At 37.4% G+C, this 12055-nt stretch overlaps 1 protein-coding gene across 5 annotated transcripts; it reads left to right on the forward strand.

Moving 5' to 3' along the window:
- The first annotated feature begins 2518 nt into the window (after positions 1-2518).
- LOC128484483 (uncharacterized) lies at positions 2519-9235 on the forward strand. Of its 5 annotated transcripts, none has more exons than XR_008351162.1 (6): positions 2519-2762; positions 4157-4423; positions 6907-6993; positions 7409-7488; positions 8527-8693; positions 9117-9235. XR_008351162.1 is itself a non-coding variant. In XM_053460910.1 (6 exons), exons 1-5 carry the CDS (start codon positions 2708-2710, stop codon positions 8602-8604), a joined length of 567 nt encoding a protein of 188 aa, XP_053316885.1. In that variant the 5' UTR covers positions 2519-2707; the 3' UTR covers positions 9117-9235. The 5 variants fall into 5 exon arrangements, 4 of the variants coding, with proteins under 4 accessions (XP_053316885.1, XP_053316896.1, XP_053316869.1 ...); XM_053460910.1 differs by having other exon boundaries at positions 8527-8604; XM_053460921.1 differs by having other exon boundaries at positions 7412-7488; positions 8527-8604.
- Positions 9236-12055: the final 2820 nt, after the last annotated feature.

Consider the following 12055-nt stretch of genomic DNA (forward strand, 5'->3'; position numbering starts at 1 on the left):
AAAATAAATTACTACCACAAAGTTGGACAAAGAGTAGTAGCAGAATTAATGCATGGAAAGGGTTAAAATACCAGCATTTAAAATACCTTCAGGTGTCTAGTTTTCACAAATATATGGTTTGATTGGGTAAATTGCATTGGCCGGCTTCAAAGATACCCGAAATAGCACATGGGGGAAGAATTACCAGATTTGGAAAAAATGGTTTTGAAAAAGCAAAACACTACTACCCAATAACTTGCAGAAAAAAAGCAAAAAACATAAAAACATTGGGTATTTCTAAACTCAGGACAAATAGCAGAATCTTTTTTAGCAGGTACTTATTTGGACCTTTTAATACTTTTGGTTCCTGGAATTTTAAAAATAATGTGGTATGGGGTGTAATGTGTGGGCACAAGAGCTCTTATTAAAAACCCAGTCCCAAAGTAAATGAAAAATCAATAAGCCTCAATCTAAGCCTCAAATCGAGTCCCTCAATCTATCCCTCCACCAATTGTTGAATAGTTGTGTGTATATAATCACTTGTCAGTCCAACTTCATAGCAGTACAAGCTGAGAAACCTGAGAAATACAAATACAGAAACAAAGTCCAAATATGTGGTCTCACTACATCAGGTGATAGACATAACCTGTCTGAGCATGCAGCCTGCTCACACCCTTTGTACGCTTTTCAATGTGTATGTGTAAGTGTGCTAGATGGACTGTTTCTTAGCATAAGTGCTTAGGTTTGTGTTAACATGACTGTGCCAATCCTACCCTCTAGTCACATGTACATAAATGGCATTAAAAATATATAGTGTATACATGAATTAGACTTGTGTCTTCACATTCCCGAATTGCAAATTGAAAGCAATTAGCTGATTTTGTCAATCCGTATGACTCATACGAGGCCAGAAAACAGACGAAAATTAAGCAAAAAGCTCTTTCACTCACACTCTCAAATTGTCTCCTTACCTTCTCTGCCTACCCCTTCCGTGTCTCGCAGCTCTGCTTCCGTGTCTTACATCTTCTTTTTCTTTATCTTTTTGTTCTTCTCTCTTCCCTTTTAAAGACTTACCTGCAGCGATCCCATCTTCTGCAAGTTCCGGTGGCAGCAGGTCCCGTTCCGTTGTCCACCAGGGATGCTTCGGAGGTAGCGGGCCCACACACACTCAAGGGGCGTGCACTTATGTCCTCAGGTGACCCTGCTTGACATGCTACCACCTCATTCTTGGCCTACACGGCCTATATTAGCTTTGAACCTTCCGTTTACTACTACCCTGGGTTGATGTACTTTTTATATTGCTCCTGAGCTACCTCGACTGCACTTTTTTTGACCTTGTCTCCTCATTTGGCTTCTGAAGTTATCGTTTGTTCTGACCCAGCTACTTTAACCTTGTTCTCGTATCCTGATTTGGTTTTGAAGTTACCAAGTGGTTTGACCCGCTATGTTGACTTTGCATCCCATATTAAGATTCCAGTTCAAGACTAAGGCCTCGCCAGTTCCGGTTCTCATCTCTGACCCTGGCCTACTCTGCTCCACAGGGTCCATCTCATTAGACATCTATCTTCTTTCATTGTCTGCATCTCTGTGGACATAACTTCCTGGCGAACTTCCGTCAAAAAGGCGGAGTTACATCCTCTACACAGAATGGAGGGTTATGATAGATGACATCATAAGATGGTGATGTCATGCCCCTGATTGGAGGATCGGGGAGAGGATATCAACAGAAACTCTTCCATTTTGCGCTGAGATAACCTTGTGTGAACTTGAATTCAAGTGAACTTGAACTAAAATGAGAAGCTTCTGGTGATGTCCTCTACCCCCATTGGAGGGTCAAGGTAAAGAACATCACCTGAAGCACTGCTATTTTGCCCTACGATAACCCTGTGTAAACTGAGGTTCCAGTGACATCCTCCCCCCCAATTGTAGTGTCGGGAGAGACTGTCACCACCATTTTGCCCTAAGATAACCTTGTGTATCTTCTACCAAAATTGCGTAGCTTCTGGTAATGTCTACTCTCCTGATTAGAGGGTTGGGGTAGAGGACGTAACTGGAAGCATCACCATTTTGCCCTAAGATAACCTTATGTCTGTGAAGATGACCAAGAAAGAAGAGACGATAGAAGAGAGGAGAATAAGTATATGCAGAACAAGATAATGCGAGACACAGAAGTGGTGCTGCAAGACACGGAAGCAGATGTGGTCGAAAGAGATGGTAGGGAGACATTCCGAGAGCTTAAGAGAGAGCGCGTGAAAGAGTGAGTGAGAGTCTCAGAGAGTGTGAAAGAGTGAGACAACAAATTTTTTTCCAAATCTTGATTTTTGTTTGGAACAAATGGGCAGGAAACAGAATGCGTTGCCCAGACACGATTGGGTCAGAAACAATATGTTTCTAGTATATCTAATATATATCCCCACTAGGTTTGAGCCACTTAGTGTTGTCAGTCAGATAAACTCTATCCTCAAGTATCCAGCACTTTTGGCAACTCACAAGTAAGAGTCGTTTTTGTTTGTTTGTGTTTTTGTTCACTACAGCAGTACACGCTAAGGATGGGCACACCCAGCCATGTGGTTATTCATGGAACTTACATGATAGGCTCATGAGTTTCAGAATATGTATTAAAACAAGGTTTCACATCATATACGTTCAGTAATCAATTTTCATCTGCTAGTAAAGGAAGTGGCGTGGCTTTGTCTGCAAAACTTTTTGTTTTTTGTAGCACTTGAAAATGGGACATGAATGCTTGCTGTTTAACTCAGTCTATGTTTTCCTTTTTTATTCAGGTAAGTGTTTATAACTTCAATTTTATTCTTTTATTTTATTTTGTTATATATATCATATATGTATATATGTATCTAGCAGGTGTAAAATATAATTATAAAATATGTTTTTTTTTCCTAAAGTAATATTAAGTATGCTTTACCTGGTGGAATATTCTCTTTGATGGCATATTTTTTTTTTAATCTAAGGTTCATTTTCCATAAAAGCTGTATATTGTGGAGTGAGAGGCTTCCAGGCTTTGGGCCAATGTTTGCATTGATATAATTAATGCACAGTACTGGAGCCACAGTCAACATGCACAAATGTTTGCTCTGATTATTGGTATGACATCCTCCATCTGCCAGAGGCCCAAAATCTGCAAGTTGACAATGGTGGATTATTATAATGATGTTTTAGATAAAAGTCATTTGGATCAATTAATACATACATGCTGCTTTCCAAGTAGTCTTTAATTTAAATGTTATTACACCTGTTATGTTACGGAACATTATAAAAATGTTTGGTGCTGTAAGTCTGCTTGACAATGTTCCTTTTTTTGTGGTGGGGCTGTTTGCTGCTAAGTGATTTTGTCACCGAAAATGCAGTTTATAAAACCAGTAGCAAATAGACCTCATATAACAGGAAAAGGATGTGAATCACACAGCATCTCTGAAACCATACATTAAAGCTGTAATGAAGAAAATATATATTTTTAACCGCTCCTTATTTATAGTAAAGGTATTTTGTTTTATGATTGAAAACGCAATATTTTTTTGTTTTTTCCTTGCGAAGTATACAATATGCAAATAAAATGATAACATTTACAAATTGTTGTTTTCTTTTGCAACTAAACTTCTTATCATAGCATAGAAGGCACTGGGTGTGTCTCGTAAGCTATTTACACGGGATCTCCTACAGCGTGTGAGGGGAGAGTGTGCAGGAATAAATAACGTTAGAGAACAAGACCTCACACGACATTAAACAGTACAGTACAACAAACACCAAACAAGTCTCAGGCCTCTTCTGCGGCCACTTTTGGGTAATTTTGATGTTCTGCTATTATGAGCGAAGAGTCCATACGCATGTTCCTATGGACAGCCCTGCAAACTAATGTTTAGAAATATAAAAATAAACGACCAACAGCAAAGCCAAGAATTAGACACTTTCTGTTGTTCGGAGGCTGCTCGACTACATATTTTGGCAGTGTTGTCTCTGCTTTACTAAGATGGATATGTCTCTGTATCCTGAAACATAAGTTAGCTTGTGTAAAAAAAGAAATACGATTATTATTTATAACAGAAAGTAAGTTACACACGAGTTATGTAATTGTATTCCTCTATTACAATTGAATGTTTATTTAAATCTTGTATTTATTTTTTTTATTTCATTAAAAATTATATATGCTTTTGTTTTGCAGGTTTTATAGTTTTTGTTGAAAATGCTGCGGTTCCAACAGAGCTGTATGAGTCCATTGCCACAACAAAACACCTAAAAATGACTGACTCTAAAATTGAAACCAATGCGACAATGAACAACTACCATCTTCTAACATCTACAACTTCCACCATCAAACTAGAGTCATCTAAAACAAGTACAGGCGATAAAGACCATCTAAAAAATATTCATGAAAATATAACTTGGCATTTCACAACAGTGTTACCAAACTTTACATCTCACTCAAAAGGTAATCCAGAGCCTCTGGAATCTACTTACTAAGCCTACAGTTTAGCAAAACTAAACTGTAACTTTTGGACTCTGCAAATTGGAATTCTCTGTGAACAGGGCCGGCCCAAGGCAAAATGCCGCCTGGGGCGAATTTTAAAATGCCCCCCATATCTACCCTTCCTCTGCCTCCGTCCCTGCCCCCCCCATTATCTACCCTGCCGCCCCCCCATTATCTACCCTGCCGCCCCCCCCATTATCGACCCTTCCTCTCCCTCCCTCCCTATTATCTACCCTTACCCCCCCTTGTACTCCCTGTTCGGTCTCGGTGCCGGCTTGTAATGCTGAGCCGGAAATGAGGTAATCTTCCGGCACTCAGCATTACATGCCGGCACCGAGACGGAACAGGGAGACTCGCCAAGAGAGAGGGGCGCAAAGTGGGTACTGACAGCTTGGTAAGCGAAAACCACTCAGCGCCCCTTTCTCTCTCTTTCGCTTAAAAAAAAAAAAAAAAAAAGGGCTTGGGGCGGCTGCCCCACTCGGCTCCATTATAGGGCCGGCCCTGTCTGTGAATTGATTATTTGAGCAGCATGCCTAAGCTTTTATGAACAGTCCACAGTTAATTCCCCCTTTTTTCAGTGAGGACACAGGAGCTAATCTTGGTGGAAACGTGTGGTGCCAATATAGCCATAACTGAGTTTGACACTAAGTCTCAGGGTTTCTGCCCCAATCTCAGGGTGAAGGGACAAAATCTTAGGCTCACACAGTCTGGTGCTGACTCCTTTCTTTTTTTACCCAGCAGGGATTATATCCAAGACTCCCAACTGGTTCTTTTGCTTCCATTATTTTATGGTTGATATATCTGCTTAAATGCAAGTGACTTAATTAAGTGTATCTTTAAATAATGGCAAGTCAATGTTTCCATCAGGACCAGTATTTGGGACCAAAGAGCCATTGGAGCGTTCATACACAGAATCTTCATAACAGGCTATTAAAGGGTTAGCTCGTTTAGAGAGTTTCCAGATATAGCCATGACTTTCTTCCAAGATGGGCAAATTGCAAAAGCTGTGTAGCTTTGTTAAAGTCATTGCTCTGTAAGAATAAGATCAAGCTAAGCAGAGTTTCCCCACGTACAAAAGACTTTATTGGCAACTGAATTTTCTGAGATTAGATTTTCCATTTTTGACTATTTTTCTGGCCAAACCAGCCCTTTTTTGGAATACGTCTCTGTAAATTCACCAAGTTATAGTAATCTTTTGGTTCAAAGTCTATTATACTGTGTTGATTGTCAATATATAAGACATACTTAAAATATTTTTAAGTACCGTATATTTGACACTGCAATCTGGAGCTTCCTTTGTCTGCCTTATTTATCACAGATGTTGGTGTACTTCAGAGCACCAGACCCAGACATATTATTGTGACCCTATAAACAATAACTCAATTATTTGATTTTAACTTCCTTTACCATTAATATGATAATATTTAATAATTTCGATGATTTTATATTATAGTTTATAAATATAAGCACAGAAATCACATTGCTAAGCGGGTGATGCCAAAACGGTAGAGCTCAATATAAATAGTGATGCAAATGTATCTACTGACACTTAAGTAACAGGGCACTCACTAAAATAATATATACGTTGCAGTCAATTATATAAATATAAGTTCTATTTGAAATGCCATGGTGAAAAACTGGATATTTAATGTCTCATATTTTAAAAAAAAACAGTCATTTAAAACATTTTACTTGGTTGTTCGGAAACGGTTTGCAGAGCTGATTAACCTATTCCATTTCTACTCTAGGTTGTTTTAGGCTAGCATGCCAATGTTAAAGATGGAATGTGTATTAAAGTACTCAGTGAAGCCGCCAGTCAGTAGTAGGAAAGCATTTCCATTGGAATCAATGGGAGTGCTTTCTGCGTATGGGGGTCTGACCATGCTGGGGGCAGTGATACGGGGAGATTGTGTAGATTTCCAACGGGACACCACCAAAATGTACAAAAAAAATCAGCTATCATATGCATTAATGATGGCTGAAGTATTCCTTTAAAATTCTGATTGTCTAGCCACCCCAAATGACAAAAATCAATGAGGTAATAGTATGAACTACATATAATAGTATATACATTGTTAATGCAGTGCTGTAAACCTCTGTGAACACAATGCTCTCACAGTAGAAAGACAGTAACTAAACACCATTTGCTAATTCTCAATTTATGGATTAATAACTAAGCACAACTTGCTTATAAATAACAATTATGAAAGAATTTGCAGGAATAGTAAAAATATGTATGGATGAAAAAAATGTGAAATAACAATCTGCCAATGCTGTTCTAATGTCAGTGTTTCCACTTATGCTGCGACTACTTGAGATTTTTACATTTTTCACATTGTAAATAACATCCCATTTTTGCATATTGCAATCTATTTATCCATCTCATTTGTTTTGCTGTTTACAGTAATATAATGCTTTTATTATTATTATTTGTTTGCTCAAAGAGAAACCAGAACAGACAACCGGCAATATTATCAACCCTTTCGTCGCAACAACTGTTTCAACAAAAAACACGTCAACTACGGCTGAAGGTATGTTAATGGCAGATATTTACCACAAAGGCCTACATGTGAAGTTGAGAACCCACCTTTTGTCGCCTTTTCATGGCGGAATGTGCTCATAGTCATGATTCCATAGTCATTTCACGTGTGTGTCTTGGAAGTAACAGATAGCAGATGCTAGTAAATCTGTAATCTTACTGGGGCTTGACTCATATTACTATGTTTTGGACTTGATTGTTACGTGTTTTGGTCAGCCTTGTCCAGCCATTGTCATAATATTCTGACATTTAAAACAAAAAATGTTTATATTACTGACCATTTGTGATATTTTTTATATGTGTTGTTATTTGTACTCATTTTTTTTTGGAAAATATGAAATCATAAATGCTTTGAACACTTATATCTCGTTGCTTTTTTTATAATTTTCTTTTCTATTTTGTTACAGTAGGTCTCATTATTTCCCTTGTTATACTCTTTATCATCATAATCATCATTTCAATTGTAGTCATTCTAAGAAAGAAGAAAGTAAGTATGTTTTACTTTGCGTTTAATTTAATTGTGAACAAAAATCCACCAACATACAGAGTTGGTTTTCCCAGATTGATTTGTATTAATTTGTATTGTATTTGTTGTCTGCCCATTTTCTTTATTTCTGCTGATGAGCAATACATGAGAACCAAAACAATATCTATACCATATTCTTGAGAGTAGCCAGAGACTGAAAAGTAATCATACAAAAGCCAAAGTTGTATACAGAACAAGAAAAAGCAATAGCACGATGCACACCCAGAGAACCACAGACTGACTTTATATAGCAGCACCAAATGGCATCTTTGGACAAACAGGAAGGAAGTCTATATTGAGCAATTAACACAACACAAACCCAACAGACATTGAGTTATACTGAAACTTGCAGGCCTCAACCTAAACAGGGACTCTAGGATGACCGCGTTGACGGCAGGCCTGACTGCAGTACCACAAAGTCATTACCAAAAACCCTATTATATTCCCTTGTACTGCATGGCAGAGCTGCCATTTTACTAATGCATTATATTATTAAATAGTGTCTCTCCCTAAGATATCTGTGTTGATAACTGTAAAGAGGAACTGCATATGTCTAAGCAATTTCTAGCCCTAGAGGCCCACATACGCCATGCTAAAAACAAATGTGAGTGGCCAGTAGGATTTAAGTGCGATTTCCATGAAGACAATGCTGCATGAAATGCAGAAAATGTAACTCTGAATAAGCTAAACACAACACATTAAATAAAAATAATCACATGTATGATAACAAATGGGTAGAAATCATTTAATAGGGATGCATAATCATGCAAAAGATGTTACGATGGCTGCTCCCATGCCATACACATAACTTTAGATTCTAATACCAATATTTCACCCAGCCCAGCATCTAATAAATAATCTTACGTTACCTATTTTTATTGGGCGGCACGTCAGTCATTTATAACTAGCCCGAGGGAAAGGAGAGGTTGATAGCTTTGTTTGTCATTAAATTAATGCATATTCTTTCTTTTATTTTAGTATTTTTTGTTCTTTCAACAGAAAATGAGCTATTCTTTTGACTTCAAAAGCAAATCTGGGGATGGTGCTGAAATACCATTAGGCAATATGAAACCATAGGTACAGAATTTTTTCTCATGTATATTGCAAGCTGTGACATTCTCAGCCTATCCCTGGCGAATCGGGGTGCCAAGAGGTGCTCTTGAGAGGTAGAGTATCACTGAAACTGGCAGTGCTACTGTGCATGCGCACAATTCTGTCCCGGACACAATGACCTTGGGATGACGGTCCCAAATCCCGATGACCCACCGACCTCTACCTCTGAAAAGCGGGACAGAGGTAGAGCTTGGTGGGATAGCGGCACAGACTGGCAAAAGGCAGGAGGCATGGAAATTAACATTCCAATAATTTCTAGGTAATATTTCAGAAAAGGTTATCATTGTATTCTGAATATTCTTCTACAGAATAAGTGAAAAGATTGTGACAGCAAAAAAAGAACAATTGCTCAATCCATTCTTCCATTTTCTATCCCCAACAAGATAATGCGCTCATTTGCATTTTTAGAATCTTATGCAGAACATACAAACTGTACCATATTCATGTTTTAATGTGAATTACTCCTTTGTTTTTAGGTAACGATGTGGAGCTTTCCTGATCTTTTTAGATGGCAGATGACAAACGGGTTATATAATACACAGTACTAATTGGATGACAACTACATTAGAGTCAAACAATCATACGCAATATGTTACTGATGAACTGATAAAGTGTTGATGATGAACTTTATCTCCGGCTCTGCAAATGTAATATGGTTGCTTTACATACAATCTGGATAACTACAATCTTATTTATAACCTCTTTGAAAACCTGAAGCCATCTGGCAATGGAAGTTTACTGCGCTGCACATTTACAATCCTAGTATCTTTATTAAAGCAGGCAGGGGGCAAGCATTTCAGTATTAACTGGGTCAAGATACATTGTATTTGTTTTCAGTTTGTATTAATTGTTTTTTTAGGAAAATGACAAATGTTGAAAAATCCAACCTAGTCTAATAAACTTATTGTTTTAAGTGAAAAGGTGAGCCTGAGTTAGTTGCACAAGATTTACACTCATAAAATCGTTGGTTCGGCCCTTAAAATAATTTTGTTTCTGCAAACATTGCCTCTTGTGATGTGCTATACAGTTTTGTTAATTTTAGCATTATTGTTATATTATCAATGGTTAATAGATACAGACATGATTTCTAAAAAATTCAACGTTTTTATGTTGACGTTACGACATGTAACACATCAGACAAAATGACATCAAGCCACACAAATATTGCTAAACCACAAAATAGTGTTAAAAGTGATGGTAGTATCCCAAAACAAGCTAAGTGTTGTAGGATCCTTTGCTTGGTGTTGAAAATGTTCTACTCATCATTTAATCAGCAAATAAATAAAGTTTGTAAACAGATATGCCATAGGCTGGTGTTGATTACAGATGAAAGACGCTTCCATGGATCATTTAGCAGATGAGTGAACCTCCCACGGTTAATTTAGTACAACCTTTTGTGCTTTGAAAGCCTCATGTGTGATAAACCACCGACAGTCCAATTGGAAAATGAGCCAACACTTCATTTTTGTCTAAACTGAAAATGAGAAAAGTTGGAAATGTACAAAAGGTATATTTTAACTCAAATAGAATAGAGTAAGTGCAAGTAGCCTCCAGGAACTTACAACTTAATTTTATTATTTTTAATAAATCTACAAATGAAACCTCCTGTTGACCAGTATAACAACTGGCACTGGGTTTTAAAAATAAATATAATGGAGCCAGTGTTTATATTGTAATGTGAAAAGGAAAAATGAACATCTTTAATGTGACTAGAGTCTCTGGTGGAACTTAGAAATTAGGGATGTTTCTTGAAGATCCTTTTCAAGCCTTTATTTGGGGAGTCAATAAAAGGAAAGTCTAGCCATCAAATGTACTTTATTGTGTATGATAGGTGTGTGGTCCCTTTAAATTTTCAGGGTGTCTGTTTTGCAAATGCATGGGCGGATTCTGCAGAATCCTCCCCAGGTGCATTTGCCCATTACCACCCTCCAACTATTTGCACTGTGGGGACAGGACAGTCCCAATTTTTCCTGCTGTCCCACCTATCGCTCCACACGACTGCCAGTCCAGGAGGGTGCCCCCACAGCTCATCAGGGACTAGAAGAGCCTTCCACAGGCCAAACATCTCCGCTGCTATGGACTACTCTTCCAATGATCCTCAGCCAGCATTATGGTGGACACCTGGCTGGCTGAGAATTATGGGAATTGTAGTTCACAACAAACATCTGCAGCTTTACGGTTGACTGCACTTGTCTGGCTGAGCCTCATGGGAACTGTAATTAACAGCAGATGTTATGACAGGTGTTAGTTGCAGACTACATCTCCCATGATGCCTAGTCATGGTGGACATCTGGCTGGCTGAGCATCATGGGAATTGTAGTTCACATCTGCATCATGGAGGAAAGTTTGTTTTGAAGTGTTAGGAGGTATGGAGATGTACTCATTATTTGGAATAAAGTACATATTAAAGAAACAGCATTTCAAAGGCCACCAATGCACCAGCCAAAAACGAATGTTCCTTCTGTCGTTCTTTATAATCTCCAACAGACTACCCATAACTGTTTATCAGTGTGGGTGCATCCAGCAGGGAGCTAACTTACTCTTTCTTTTGACTGATAAGTAGTTTGTAGTTTATTAAGGGTATTTACCAGGATCTCTATCCTGCTACACCTATTACAAGGTTGAGTTGCAGCTATAACACCAGAGGGCATGGATACAGTCAATTATAAATTATCTACTTAATAATCATTCTGCATAACTTTAAAAGTAATTCAATATTATCACACCAGGTGTTATATATACATATATATATATATATATATATATATATATATATATACACACCTGGTGTGATAATATTCAATTCAATAATAATATTCAATAATTATATATATATATATATATATATATATATATATATATATATATATATAGTATATATAGTATATATAGTATAGAGTGCAGTCTGTTCATGAATAGGCACAGTCAGTCCATTGGGTCCAGCTTCAAGTTCCCAGGGCATGATATGGAATAATGCCTTTCACCTAACGATTTCCAATGCATCAGCCATCATAACTGAAGAGGTACATTATAAAATCGCTGACTTAAAAATATATTCTTACATTACAGTCCACATCACCACAAGCAACTTTTGCTGGAAAGTCCCCTTGCAAATAAATTACCTTACACGTAAAATCAGATTTCTTAACCCCAAAACCAATGTGTCTAAAAAAATTAAGATGAAAACGAATGTTTTGAGGTTAGTGACTTGCTCATATAAATAGAAACTCTTTCCTGTATGATCACAAAATGTCCGTTCTGGTAATTTCCTTCTTTGCATTATTGATACCAGGTAATTTTGAATTTTCTTTAATATGAATCTAACTCATCTTCTTTTTTGTAACAGTACAATGTCTATGAAAACTTGTTTGTAACACAATAGTAATAATAGCTAAACACAGCCTTAGTTGTTTGA

This window comes from Spea bombifrons, chromosome 1, assembly GCF_027358695.1.
Source record: "Spea bombifrons isolate aSpeBom1 chromosome 1, aSpeBom1.2.pri, whole genome shotgun sequence".
NCBI lineage: Eukaryota > Metazoa > Chordata > Amphibia > Anura > Pelobatidae > Spea > Spea bombifrons.

Excerpts from the sequence above, each read along its gene's own strand:
- LOC128484483 (XM_053460894.1), top strand. The coding sequence starts at position 2,708 with ATGGGACATGAATGCTTGCTGTTTAACTCAGTCTATGTTTTCCTTTTT. Across the intron at positions 2,763-4,156 it reads TGTTTTCCTTTTTTATTCAG|GTTTTATAGTTTTTGTTGAA; the intron begins GTAAGTGTTTAT and ends TTTGTTTTGCAG. Across the intron at positions 4,424-6,906 it reads CTTTACATCTCACTCAAAAG|AGAAACCAGAACAGACAACC; the intron begins GTAATCCAGAGC and ends GTTTGCTCAAAG.